The sequence below is a fragment of the Curcuma longa genome, chromosome 2 (genome assembly GCF_044706935.1).
Source record: "Curcuma longa cultivar G26 ecotype Majalengka, Jawa Barat chromosome 2, ITB_CL_G26_1.1, whole genome shotgun sequence".
Taxonomy (NCBI): domain Eukaryota; kingdom Viridiplantae; phylum Streptophyta; class Magnoliopsida; order Zingiberales; family Zingiberaceae; genus Curcuma; species Curcuma longa.
In genome coordinates this window covers 14,856,667-14,871,813 of record NC_133862.1, presented here as the reverse complement: position 1 = coordinate 14,871,813, position 15,147 = coordinate 14,856,667, and the positions used below count along the sequence as shown (strand labels likewise).

The window sequence follows — 15,147 nt, the reverse complement described above, 5'->3', positions numbered from 1 at the left end:
AATTTATATAAGTGGAGATGAATTTATTATGAAATTATTAATTTATTTCACTTTAATAAAATTGATTTGTTCTTCTATATTATGGAAAAATATAAATTATTATTACTAAGATAGTACAAAAACTAGCCAATTGAGTTATAATCACTCACTTCTGAGACATAGTTGAGTTGGTTACGACGCAACAGACTTATTAAAGTGGGTAGAGATCGAATCTTTGCAAATCCATAAATTAATTATAATTATTTTAAATATTTCTAATTTATTTAAAATATGTGATTGTTTCTTTTAATCTAATATATAGATAAGAAATATTAGGGGAAGATGGATATTTGAGACAAAATGATTTCAAAACAAAATTAGAGACAAAATTTGTATTTGAAATTAATTTCATGTGGCAAATTAAAAATAGATTTATAAATGAATTTTCAATCCATTTTTGAAATTAGAGACAAAATATTTTTATCTCAAAATTAGCCACGGGGCTTTCACTAAAGGATTTTTGAAACGAAATATTTTATCTTAAAATATTATTTAAAGACGGAAAAATGATTTTCAAAGACAAAATTTTTTGTCTCTGAAACTCTGTTTTCTTGTAGTGTTCAATCATTTGGAGTACTCTATTTAAGAGACTCTCCTCGATTTTTCAATAGATATTGATTTGTATCTATCGGAGTTTGTGCCAATGCAATATTACCATTGTTGAATTTCTCAAAAATCTTATATACATGATGTGACGAATAGGTCATTTTGATGTCCTAAGAATTTTAATTTTGAAACTTGAAACACATCAGCTAGGATTCCTTGACAGACATTAAATGACATAGTTATTTCATGTAGACACATTTATCACATTCATTGATCTTAAATCCACATTTATGACATTATCAAATCTTTTATACCATTGCTTTAGAACTTGTTTTAAGTCATATAACGACTTCACCAATCTATAAATCTTATTTTTCTACCTAAGCATAGAAAACCTTTAAGGTTGTTCTATGTAGATTTTCTCTTCTAAATCTCCATTTTAAAAAGCAATTTTTACATCTATTTGATGTATTTTCAAATTTCATAGACCAACAATATAGCCAATAATACTCTAATGAAAGATATTCTCAATATTAGAGAATACATATCAAAGTAATCAAGACCTTCATATTATTAATAACCTATTATTACCAATCTAATCTTAGTCTTATCAATTGCATCGTCTAATTTTATTTTCTTTTTGAAATCCATTTACAACCTAGTAGTTTACTTCTCGAAGGCAGATCCACAAGTTCTCAAATATGATTTTACAATATTGAATCAATTACAAATGCAATTGTCATTTTCCATTGAGGTCCCCAGAAGATCTTATTGCTTCCAAGTAACTTTGGGGTTCACTTTCCAATATGAAAGTGATAAAATCCATTTTAAGGATTTTTCCACTCTAACTCTTTTACTTCGTCTGAGCTCAATCTCATCAAGTTCATTTGCTTCTTCTTTTTCTTGTGATTCAAATGTTTATTTTGAGAAACTTGACTCCTCTAGGGTCTTCTGAGGAGACACATGTCCAAAGAATAAGACATTTCTTGATTCAATAATCGAATTCTTGTGTATCTCTAGTTTTTGAGATTCATACACAAGAAATTGATAGACATTGTTGTTATATGCGTATCTAATAAATATGCAATCAACAATCTTTGATCCTATCTTAATCCTTTTCAGATCAGACACTAAAACTTTTATAAGGCATCTCCATATTTGCAAGTATTTGTAGGATGATTGTCTTTCGTTCCACAACTCATAAGGGTTCTTTTCTATTTTCTTTCAGGGTACTTTATTTAAAAGATAATTAGCTATTAATACTGCATCTCCTCACATATATTCTGGCAATTCAAAATTTAATAGAAGAGCATTCATCATCTCCTTTAAACTATGATTCTTTCACTCAACAACTCCATTTTACTGAGGAGTATAGGACCTATTGTTTCATGTTTGATCCCATGTTCAACACACAATTCAATAAGGCACATTCACCGCCTCGGTCACTTCATACCACCTTAATCTTTTTATTAAGTTGGTTTCAACCTCATTCTTATAGAATTTCTCTATAGCTTCATTTTTACTTTTGAGAAGATACACAACATAATATTTTGTATTATCATCAACAAAAGTGATAAAGTACTTATTTCCACCACATGTCGGTATCCATTTTAGGTTACACAATCGGTGTTTATTAGGTCGAGTGGTTCATTGATTCTTTCAATATGTTGAAAGGATGACCTTGTCATTTTAGCTTCAACACAAATCTCATACTTGTGTTTTTGGTCAAGGTGGAATGTATGTATGTTAATTAATCTACATAACATATCATAGTTAACATGCCCTAATCTACCATGCTATAAATTGGAAGGTTAGACATATAAATGGAAGATCTTTCATTTTTATTAATTTTAGGTTTATGGTCATTACACTGAGCTTTAATAGCCCATCAATTACATACCCCTTTCCTACAAACATTTCATTTTTGACAGAACAACTCTATCTGACTCAAAAATAATATGGAAGTAATGCTTGCGCAGAAGTGATCCAGGTATCAAATTCTTTCAAATCTCCAAAATATACACTACATTGTTCGAAGTTAGTTCATTGTCCGATGTCATCTTCATAGCCACTTTCCCTTGACCCTTAATGTCTAAGGTTGTTGAGTTCCTCATGAACAACTTTTCTTCATCTTTGAATTCTTCAAAGTTATGGAGCAACTCGTTGTTGGAGCACACATGTCGGGTGACACCGATATCAATCCACCACTATCTAATTAAGGTTTGAACTCGCCGGGTTCACTTCAAAGACCACAACGTAGAGATCCATGTTTGACCCTTTTGTTTTGTCCACCAGGTTGGCCTTGTGTTTCTTCCTTGGCTTCTTGCATTTTGAGGACTTGTGGTTGATTCAGTCACAGTTGTAATATTTCCTAGAGAATTTCTTTTTAATGTCTCCTCTAGGTCTCACTTTTGCTACTTTGAAAGATCCGAGGTTCTTCTGTTTCAAGCTTTGACTGTGTTTTATCACATTAGCTTTCATAGTAGCATGATCAGTCAACATTTATCTCCTTCCGCTTATGCTTTAGGTAGTTCTTGAAGTCCTTCCAGTCAAGAAACAACTTTTCAATAATAGTAGCCACCTGGAAGGTTTCACTTAGTATCATACGTTCTGAGTGAATCTTATGCAAGATCACCTGAAGCTCCTAGACTTGACTGATCATCATCTTGGAGTTGACCATCTTGTAGTCCAAGAATCCGTCTATAATAAATATTTTGGTTGTTGCATCCTCCGTCTTGTATCTATGGACTCCCATAGTTTCGTAGTCGTTCTCTTTGTGCTATACAATGCATGCAACTAGTTGACAAGGTAGTTGAGGATGTAGTTTCGACATAGGAACTTTGAATGATTCCATGCTTTCACTGCACTAATCCTCAACTAGCTTGGGAGGTTCCTCCGTCAAGAACCAAGTTAGGTTTAACGTGATTAGATAGACAAGCATCTTTTGCTACTGCCGTTTAAAGTTCAACCTAGTGGACTTCTTTGGCTTTTCTCTATGATTAATTAGAACATTTCCAAATGGAATGGAAGGGGCTTCATATGTTGAGTCTCTTGCATCTCAACAATTTTTGTGGTCATCTCAACACAACAACATATATTTTAAGACTGTAGGAAAATATTCCACAATCTAGTTGTCGAAGATAACAAGGATGTTTTCAATTGAAATTATAGAAAACAACTCAAATCTATCTATTGAGATGACTTGAGCTAATAATTTCAAGTTGTCAGGCTAGGCTGGTTAGGATGAGTTGTTGGATTGTGCAAGTGGTGTTCTTGAGTGGAAGATTGCTACCCAAGTGTCGAGCACCACAAGGTCGAAGCGGCCAATTTGTCGACTGCCTAGAGCTGAGCCAAGTGTGGACTTCTAGAGTCCGAGTGGGGCATCACTAGACAAAACAGAGTGCTCCCAAGTGGTCTCGAGTGCTACGAAGCTCGAGCAGTATAGTGTTTCTTAAGTGGTTCCAAGTGTCATGAAGTCCAAGTGGCTTGAGTGTTTCCCAAGCCTGAGTGGGAAGCAGGGAACTGAGTGCTTCCAAGTTAGAAAGTCGAAAGTTGAGTGTTGTGTTAGGTCGCTAAGTGTTGAGTTAGTGGTCAAGTGGCCCAACTATCGAGTCTGAGTGGATTGTTGGAGGTTGAGACCGAATGGAAAATGAGATGCTGAGGTATGTGTTTGACATATATGGTTTCCTTAAAATAGATTTGTTGCCTCTGGCTATCCTTCAAGGTCATGTTGGATGTCTATTTCCCAGGACATAATAGCAAAACCACATACACAACCAAGCAGTAGTTGTTTGTGGTGAACAAGTGTGTACCTGAATGCTATCGCGGGAAGACTGTCGAGTGAATTGCACAATAGAGAGGAATAAATTGTTTTGGAATGAAAGTGGATAGACTTTGCATCTCTTTTGCTCATGCATCTGCACTCCTCCCTGCTCAAGGTCACTACCTCCTTATATAGAAGCTCCATCCTTCAGCTGCATTGAATGCCCGAATAATGACTATTCAATGCTTGAGGTTTAATGATAGTCATCGGCCATCAATGGTCGGTTGTTTCTGTTCAGGCTATTATGGATTTGCTTTTAACATTCAACTGTTTTAAATTGTCATATTAATGCATTCGTTACACACATGAACAAATAGCAAAAAGAGACTTTGCATCTCTTTTGCTCATGCATCTGCACTCCTTCCTGCTCAAGGTCATTGCTTCCTTATATAGAAGCTCCATCCTTCAGATATATTGAATGTCTGAAATGACTATTAAATGTTTAGGCTTAATGATAGTCGTCGGCCATCAACGGTCGGTCGTTTCTATTCGGGCTATTACAAATTCGCTTTTAACATCCAACTATTTTAAATCGTCATATTAATACATTCGTTACACACTTAAACAAATAGCAAAAAGAGAATTCAGGTGGTAAAACATTGATTGATTCGCTTTGGTAAATTTTATCTTGGCCAATCCAATATTCAACGCGTACAAATTGTGCTCGCACATGAGTCACCTTGATTCAGTGTAATTTGAGCTATAGATTTACACCCCTATAGGGCTATGCGTGAGAGAAAATTTCTTCCATCCATGTTCAAAACTCTAATAATTGTGATACATTATAAACCAACCTTGTATCCACAAACTTTTAATATGGGACTAAAAATTCTCATGCAAATGAAAGCTCATTTCCTTCCACCACCCTTATTTTCATTTATATTTCCAACAGAGATATGTCATATTTATTTATTAGGTAAAAATTAATATATATTAAAGGGCACTTGTGTTCTTTTTTTATATATATAATCAAAAGAGCCTTTTATTTTATCTTATCAATTAAATTTAACTTTCTAAATATACTAAATTATTACAGCTTCACTTGCCCGCAAGAAAGGAAATAGAGTTGGGCTTTTAACAGAGCGGAGGGAAAGCGAGCACGGGAATGATTGGAGGCGGCGGTGTTGTCGTCGGAGGATGAAGATGAAGGTCGCTATGTCCATCTGTCTAACTTAGTTCAATTTCATCATCTCCATCGCATCTGCCAATATGCAGGAAAAAGGATAAAAAAACTATCATCTTTAAATAAAAACTTCTATATGGGAGTGCAATGAGCTGAAGATCAACCACAAGGTTGTTCTTCCTTGTTTATGACCAGGAACAACTATTTCTGAAACTTCAATTCAAGAAACAGATTTCAACTAATTAACAATTCAATAGCTGAAGTTCAAATGCTTGTGGTTCGTCCTTGTGCCTTTCCAAGAACAACTGTCCAGAAACTTCAGCTGGGCAAATAAAGAAATCATGCTAAGGGTCATCAGCTAATCGAATAGGAACCGTTGCATTTTTTGTAATTACAATGAATACAGAGAAGCACATCACACATTCCCTTTCACACTACTCCAAACTCCGGCTCCTCCTTGGCGTCAAAATTCTTTGCCATAACCTTATCAGGAAGAAGCGATGACTTACAATCCTTTAGCAATTTGATTCTCCAACTCATGGATATCGTTTTTTTTGTTTCAACAGGTAGAACAAAAGAAGTAATTCTTTGTAAAATTTAGATTTGTAACTCTTTAGATAGGACAATAGATGACTTGTCAAAAAGTAAAAAAAAAATAAAAATGATTTGTTTGATAGAGCCCGTTCTGAGGATATAGTGGACCAGTGTAAACCGGCCAGTTGTCCTTCCACCGTTGAAAGCGGATGGGTGTGATTGCTCTGTGAAACCAGCCTTGTCCGATGCCCTCCACATTATGAAACGGTCAAACTGAGCTTACGCCCAGTTATTCTAGTTCACTATCAACTTGGAATGGGCAAGCCAGCGATCTTACAACTAGTCCACGCCACAGAGCTTAACTTTATCATTCAAATCATTTACAGCCCCCGCTTGAGTGATAAGCTGACGCAACTCAGCTCGGCAACGAGTCACTCACAAATACAAATATATTTTTATAAAACAAAACACAATTTAACAATGTGGGACTAAGAGAGTTTCATTTGGAGCCACGTGAGAAGGCGTTGGTGAGTGAATTTCTGAACTGCAGAATCATGACCAGAATCTGTCTCACTTTTCTTTGGATCAATGAAAATTTCAAGTGAAGTCCTTGCTCTTTTAATTGTCATTCGGTACTGGTGATTAATCAGCGGTTGGATTGCTGCAAGGTCCGGTTGTATTTTCATTTGAGCAACATGAACACAATCTGTTAATGAGTTTCAAAAATTGGATGAGTCTAAATCCTTAAATTTCTTAATTGATGTTGTTGTATTTCCAAAAGTTGTTTCTGAAACTCATTCCAAGGAACTTAAAGCGGTACTTCTGAGAGGGTTAAGTGGTGTTATAACTCAAATATGATGCGGGCAAACTCCTGAAAACCGAATCGGTCCAGCTCAAGAAAAATAAACTGCAAAAACTACTTGTGGCAAATCTTCAAGCTATTCCTGATCAGCAGCAAATTGAATTTAAGCCTGTATCATTGCAGTGTCAAATTGTTCACCTCTTCCAAGCTGAACTCTTAATGCTTAAGCTGGAATTCCTTTGAATTCCAAAGTTTGATACTGAAATTTGGAAATCAGAATTCAGAATCAGCCTAAATTCTATTTTTAGTTCTGATTTGCATCTGTTGTGAAGATGAGAGGGTACTGACCTGCTGAGCATTTGTGATACACATCAGGCTAGGAAGATTTCGAAAGTGTAGATGTTATGGTTTAAGCCATTATTGAATCTGGAATTCTTAGAATTGTACAGAATCTGAATTCTTGATTTCAAATTCAGTGATCACAATATGAAATTACTGATTTAGTTATAAACTTGTGAAATCAAATGGTTGTTGGAGGAAGCAATCAGAGGAGATTGGGAGGTCAGATCAGGAACCACAGAACATCCAAAGAAACACTAGCGCAGGGGATTTAATAACCATTGAAACTGTCTTCTGCCAACTCTCCTTAGAATTTTCTAAACAACAATTGAGTCAAATTAAGTGCCTAACTTGCGATGCTATTTGATGCTCTATCTTGTCCATGAAGCCTTTTTTTTATTGACTCGAAGGTCTTTGACAAAAGGGTGGTTGTAAATTCAGAATTTGAATCCAGAAACTGTGAATACAAAACTGAAAAATTCAATTCTGAATTGCATCACCTTCATTCTAATTCCCTGCACAAATCGGATTTAAACAATTAATACCTGTAAATTACTCAATTAATGAAAAATATAGAATGAAACCTAAAATTCATCAAAGATAAGAAATAAGCGAAAAAACCCCAAATTATGACATAAATATGATCAAAATAATCCAAAATAATCCCTAATTAACCCTGTCAAATAGCAACTTATCAATGATCACTTCTAGTTTCCTCTTCTTCTCCTCTTGCCGGAACCACCCAAGTTGCTAGCATAACGAAGGTGTTTCTTCTCCGAAGGCTGAGTTCGTGCGACGAACGAAGGATGTATTCGTGTGGATACCGAAGAGACACAATCATTGTAATCATGCTGAGATCTGCCGAATCAAAGTTACTACTGGAATTGTTCTGTTCACGCAACGAAGGTGACAACTTGATCAAACATGTATATTGTATTCGCATGGATCTCTAGAGAGATTGGTTTTTCCGCTGTGTTTATTTGTTATTTTTCGCACAAGATCTCTACAGATGACTCTTAGCAAAGTTCACAAACTCTTCAACTCCAACAAAATATTCATCTTGCATAAATTCATTTTCTAATCTATTGTATATCCAAACTTTATTCATATACATTGTAATACTCTACAACAATAAATTTCCATTGCAATTAAATATGTAAACCTAAACACGTAGATAGTTTAAACTCATAGTTAAGCAATTAGACTTAATACTATCAATAATATTTAAACTTAGACTAAACATTCAGTTTGAGTTTGAACCTTAATATTGCTGCTACCCAAGTCAAAAAGTAGGAGGTCGTGACCGACCAAGCTATCGAGCAACCAAGTTACATAAAGTTTAATTAAATCATTAGAACGTACACAATGTATTTTTATTTTTGACAAGGTTAATATTATCCTATTTGTGTTAAATTTGTAAGTCAACCAAATCATAGTTAATATTAACCTTTTTATTGGTTAATAAGTAAAATGATTTTTTAAAAATATCATGTTTATCATTTACTACTTGTTTGCCCTTATATATTTGTTATCACTTCCATTTGATCTACATATAGTTCATGCATTAAAATCACTACCATCTATGAAATATCAAAATAATTTAAACTTACTACTAAGTTGAGCAAAAACTTACATGTGTGTCTAATGAAAATCCAAGTGTATCTGAACTCCAATCCCAACAAACACCTGTAGTACAAAAATATACGATACGAAAAATCAAGATACAATTTAAAAGCCTAAACAATACTTGAAACTACCACAATAAACCATGACTTGAAACTAACAGTACCTTAGTTGAAGGCTTTACAGCAAGCCACTAAGTTATTTCTACCTAATTAAATACATCATTCACATTGATATTGTCCATAGGTAACCCCCAATATTACATTTGTTCTAGGCCTTCGAGTCATTATGTTGAGGTCCAAAACTCTAACATTTGTTCCACATACACATTATGTTGAGTTCCTAACACTTAATACTCACATCAAAAATAAATGCAATACCAAACTTATATCCTTTATATACCGAATACATCAAAATAATTTTTAGTGTTGCTCAAACCTAACAAAAATCTAAAGTTTATTATTGCATTTCTAAAATAAGTGAAAATCAACTCCGGCAAGCTCGGCCAGGCTGCGACTCAACATCGGAGAGCTCGGTCGGGTTGGTCCCGTGGTCGACGAGCTCGACCAGGCCAAGCCCGTGGCCAGTGGCGGATGTATTGAGGGGCCGGGGGGGGCCATGGCCCCCCCGGCCCACGTACGGCTTAGTAGAATAGTATTTTTTTTTTTACCGTTGCCGATTAGGATGAAAAAAAAAAAACCTAAACCCTTGGCTTCCTCACTCGCTCGCCCGTCCGCCGAAGTGCCGAACTTTTTCCATCTCCGAAAGACCGAAACCTTTTCCTTCTTCCTCGCGCCCGTCGCCCGCCGGCCACGTTCTTCCTCCTCTTTTGCACTGCCACCGCCGCATCTTCCTTCTTCCTTCTCCTCTGTGCGACCGCCGCCGCCGCATCTTCTGCGACTGCCGCCGCCGCCGCCATCTTCGTTCTTCCTCCTCCTCTGCGCCGCACTTTCCGCCGTTATCTTCTTCTGCTCTCCGTCGCCGCCGCATCTAGCAAAGTCTTCACTCTAAACAGGTAAGAAGCAAGTGATATTTGGTGATTACAAGAAGATTAGGTTAAATAATCTCTATGTTTTTTTGTTTATATTAGACTACCGCAAGCTCCCTCCCAACTTTGCAGAGGTCGATCATGTGGTTTGTGTCGGCGCCGCTGTTGGAGGTAAGATTGCCACACCATAGTTTGAGGTTTCTGTTCTGCGATCCAGTTGCCAATAGATGTTGCTTTGTACGATTTTGATGAAAGTTGAATTAGAAAAAGTTTGCCTTGGCATAACCTTACTCGAATAGATAGATTTTGGTGAATATGTTGACTGCTTAGTGAATTGGTGATTTAAAATAGGATCTTTGTTCTTAGCCCGAGTCTAGTTAAGACCTTTGTTTAGAATAGCAAAAATCAATCCCCTTTTGTTGTTTTAGTTTGCTCTGTGGTTTCTTTGTGGCAGACAGTAGTTCTGCATCTTCAATTTACTCTCGGGAAAAATAAAGAGTTCATGTAGAATTGGATCACCAGGAATATAGTGTTGCATAGAACTCATAAAGGCAAGATATATAGTTGGGAGACACATCTTGAAGAGGAGGGCGAATTGGTAGAATTTGGAAGTGGTTGTTTTTACATTTGGGAATTGGTTCTCTTCATACATACTTAATTTTAATGTCTGAAATTGATTCTTTTACATACATACACATATAATAACCATAGGAACATGACTAAACATGACCAATTATTTTGCATTTTTGCCATTAAAATTATTTTTTTAATGTTGTTATTATTCACTAACTTGATATTTGATTTAATATTATTGTTATTAATTATTATTCACCTATTTGAAATAATTTCAGCTTTTCAGTATTAAAGGTTTCAAATGGGGAAAACCAAAACGATTGATAAATTTTTTCAAAGGAAGAGAGCAAATGAACTTGATCCAGCGGCTCTTATAACTTCATCAACAAGATCAAATAACAATAATCTTCCACCTGAAATTCTTCCTAAAAGATTCAAAAATACAGAAGTTGAAGTGGTTGATCTCAATTCTTTAGAGCGTGATCCAGGATTGCGTCAACAAATATGGGAATATCATCCTAACCAACATGAGGAAATTCGTCGAGCATATTTGAATATGAAGGCATATCAACCTATTCTTCGAGAATATCCCTTAAATAAAAATATCAAGCACCCTCGAAGATTTCAATCTACTTGGTATGAACAATTCCCTTGGTTGGAGTATTCACCAGCTAAAGATAAAGCATATTGTTTTCCATGTTTTATCTTCAACAAGCCATCAGGATGCTCAAATCAAACTGCATTTACTGTTGATGGATTTGATAATTGGAAGAAAGTTCGAAATGGAAAAGCTTGTGCTTTCCTAGGCCATATAGGGAAAGATAATGTATCTTCACCCCATCGTAATGCTGAAAAGGCATGTGAGGATCTGATGAATCAACCACAACATATATCAAGGAGATTCGATAATTTTAATGATGAACAAGTAGCAACTAATCGTCTTCGGTTAAAGGCTCACATACATGTGGTGTTGTTTCTTGCACTTCAAGGAATTCCATTTAGAGGGCATGATGAGAAAGCAAGTTCATCTAATCGTGGTAATTTTCTTGAATTTTTGGATGTGTTAACCAAGTACAATGACGAACTCTCACTGGCAATTGAGAAAGCTCCAAAAAATGCCAAATATACAAGTCACGATATTCAGAAACAAATACTTCATGTGCTTTCGGCGAGAGTGAAAAATGCAATTCGTGAAGAAATTGGAGTTGCCAAGTATTGTATAATTGTTGATGAAGCCCGAGATGAGTCAAAAGAGAGCAAATGTCTATGGTATTGAGGTTCGTGGATACTAATGGATTCATTCAAGAACGTTTTTTTGGGCTTGTTCATGTATCTGATACCACGGCTTTGACTTTAAAGGATGCTATATATTCTGCTTTGGCTCACTACAATTTGGATGTTCAAAATATTAGAGGTCAAGGCTATGATGACGCTAGTAATATGAGGGGTGAGTTTAATGGATTGCAAGCTTTGATTACAAATGATTGTAGAAGTGCTTATTATGTTCATTGTTTTGCTCATCGGTTACAATTGGCATTAGTAGCAGCATCAAAAAATGTGATACCTATTCATCAATTTTTTGACAAATTAACTTTTATAGTTAATATTGTTGGTTCTTCATGTAAGCGTAATGATGAATTAAGGAATGCTCATGCTGATGATATTGCACATTTGATTGCTATTAATGAACTTGATACAGGACGTGGACTTAATCAGATAGGTACTTTACAACGAGCTGCCGATACACGTTGGATTTCTCATTTAAGATCGTTGAAAGGCCTAATTAAAATGTTTAGTGCATCATGCATGGTATTGCTTAAGGTTATGGATGATGGGCTTCCTTCTCAACGAGCAGATGCAACATCTGTTTATGATGAAATGACTACTTTTGATTTTGTATTCATCTTGCATCTTATGAAAGAGATTATGGAGATCATAGATATTCTTTGTCAGGCTTTACAAAGTAAGTCTCAGGATATTATAAATGCAATGGAGCTTGTATTATCTACCAAGAATTTACTTCAACAAATGAGGGATAACAAGTGGAATGATTTACTTGCAAAAGTGAAATCTTTTTGTGAACTTCGAAATATTGATATTCCTGATTTCAATGCTCCGTATATTAACAGACGAGGTCGAGCTCGTGCTCGTCAAGATAATTTCACCATTGAGCATCATTATCAGGTGGACCTCTTTTATGCTTCAATAGATTCACAATTGCAAGAAATTAATGGGCGCTTTAATGATGATGCTATGGAATTGCTCATTCTTAGTAATGCCTTGAATCCTAAAAATGCAGTGGAGTCTTTCAGAATTGAGGATATATGTAAATTAGTTGAAAAATTTTATGTCCAAGATTTTACAAGTGATGAAAAAGAGCAATTGGAGATACAATTGAAGCATTATGAGTATAATGTAGTCAAAGGGCCCGACTACAAAAATTTATCAACAATTCCAGAATTATGTCAATGGTTGGTGAAGACTAACAAGTCAGTTACATATAACCTTGTTTTTAGAGTGATCATACTTGTGCTTACTCTTCCGGTTTCCACTGCTACTACTGAACGATCATTTTTTGCGATGAATATCGTGAAAACAAGACTTCGGAGCAAAATGGAGGATGCTTTTCTCTCAGATACGTTAAAGGTATATATTGAGAGGGAAATTGCTAAAAATGTGAGCATAGAAGCTATCATTAAAGACTTTGAAAATTTAAAAGAACGTCGAATTCCTTTTAGTTAGAGGTAAATGAAGAACATTATTTTTACATCCTCGGACTATTTGATGTATTTAACACCGTTGTGCATTTTGAACTCTTTGCACTAATCATTTTTCGTGTGTATTTTATATGGAACAGGTAATTATCGACGGCGGAGGTGGAAAATGTCTCTCCCTAATACGTGGTCCTAGGCAGATTACTAATTCCACCGAACTTATTGGTGCAAATCTTTTAGAGATCTGTAGCAAATTAATTTCTGCTATCAAAATCATCAGTAGAGTTGATGGGTAACTGAACTTTTTACTGTGATGTTTTCTTATTACTTCATCTTGTTGCTAAGACTGAATGGTATATGTGGATAGAGGGCACTGAATCTTCCAGTAAATGTTATTTTCGTCTAAAAACTTTATTCTACCAAACCATTTTGGTTGCTAAGTTCAAACTTGGCCTTCGGGTTGTTGGTACTTTTAGTGCTCGTGCCTATACTTACAGATAGAAAATTGACTTTATCTGAATCTACCTTGTTTTGTTTTCCAAACTTTTGTAATGGCATTGACTTAATGGGTGGACCAATGAGAAGATTTAATAATTTGATCATTCAGTTGATGGTAATTATCGGCGGCGGAGGTGGTGGTGCATTCATCGGCGGTGGTGCACCGCGAGGCACAGTTGCTGGTTCTGGTGGTGGTGGTGGTGCTGCTGCTCTAGAGGCACCTCCTGCTGAGGAAAAGAATGCATGAGATTCTCCCTTTTTGACAATTTTGCTTTGTTCTGTTTTGTTCTTGTTCTAAATTTTGATGGTTAGTTATTATGTTTTGGGAGATTTATTGATTTCTATGTCACAATGAATAGATCGTTTTCATGGCCCCCCCCACTATGAGGATCCGCCCCTGCCCGTGGCCGAAGCCATGACACTGATAAGGAGGCTAGGCCTGAATCCGGTGAGCTTGGCCAAAACGAGATGTTGGCGAGCTCGCCCCAAAAAATGCCCTGACATCCAGATCTAGTTGAAGCTTACCGATTGCGGGAGGGGAGGAGAGATCACTAGATTGAGGTGTTGATCGTGATCGCCAGAGGAAAACCAAACACGCGTGGGGAAAAAGTGTCCAAAAGTCCTAAAATCGCTAAATTAGCAAGGAAAATTAATTCCGTCGCTAATATAGTGACAGAATGTTAATTCCATTGCCAAATTAGCAATGAAATATTAATTCCATCGCCAAATTAGAGATGGAATATTAATTCTGTCTCTATATTAGTGACAGAATTAATAATCTATCGCTATATTAACAATGGAAATTAAATTTTAGTCATTAATATAGCAATGACAATAAATTTCCATCGCGAAAATAACCAATAGCGATGGAAGTTTATGACCATCTCTAATATAGAGATGGAAATTTAATTCGGTCGCTAATTTTTATTTTTCTTGTAGTGTCTTCCGATCCTACATTCAACGCATGAAAGTCATGCTCGCACATGAGTCACCTTAGTTCGGTGCAATCCGAGCTCGAGATTTGCACCTCTATGGTCCTACGAGTGAGAGAAAGTCTAATGATTGTTATACATTATAACCAACCTTGTGTCCATAAACTCTCAATGTGGGACTAAAAATTCATATGCAAGTGATACATCATGCTTCCACTGCATTGATCCTCAATCGGCCTGGGAGGTTCCTCTGTCAAGAACTAAGTCACGTTTAGCGTGGTCAGGTAGAAGAGCATCTTCTACTGCCACCGCTTGAAGTTCAACCCAGTGAACTTCTCTGGCTTTTCTCCATGATTAATTGAAATATTTTCAATCAAGATGGTGAGGCCCTTCACATGTTGAGCCTTATGCATCTCAACACTTTTTGTGGCCATCTCAATAGAATATGATCTATTTGATGGGAAAGTCTTGAAAAACCGTTCCGGTAGATTCTTGCAGAACAAAAATTTTCCTAGAAACGATCTCAAGTTGCCCTCATAGTCGATCAAACGAAGTTTGATCGACGCATTTAGATCATTGGGCTCTTGTGTTTGGTTTACAGGATCCAAGATAA

At 36.0% G+C, this 15,147-nt stretch overlaps 1 protein-coding gene across 1 annotated transcript; it reads left to right on the top strand.

Annotated features, from left to right (window-relative positions):
- Positions 1 to 12,214: 12,214 nt before the first annotated feature.
- Positions 12,215 to 13,849, top strand: LOC141821690 (uncharacterized). Its single transcript, XM_074709048.1, has 3 exons — positions 12,215 to 13,036; positions 13,248 to 13,396; positions 13,690 to 13,849. The coding sequence occupies exons 1-3, from the start codon at positions 12,215 to 12,217 to the stop codon at positions 13,847 to 13,849; spliced, it is 1,131 nt and encodes a 376-aa protein (XP_074565149.1).
- The last annotated feature ends 1,298 nt before the right edge of the window (positions 13,850 to 15,147 follow it).

Excerpts from the sequence above, each read along its gene's own strand:
- LOC141821690 (XM_074709048.1), top strand. The coding sequence starts at position 12,215 with ATGGATGATGGGCTTCCTTCTCAACGAGCAGATGCAACATCTGTTTAT. Across the intron at positions 13,037-13,247 it reads TTCTCTCAGATACGTTAAAG|GTAATTATCGACGGCGGAGG; the intron begins GTATATATTGAG and ends TATATGGAACAG. Across the intron at positions 13,397-13,689 it reads ATCATCAGTAGAGTTGATGG|ATTTAATAATTTGATCATTC; the intron begins GTAACTGAACTT and ends ACCAATGAGAAG.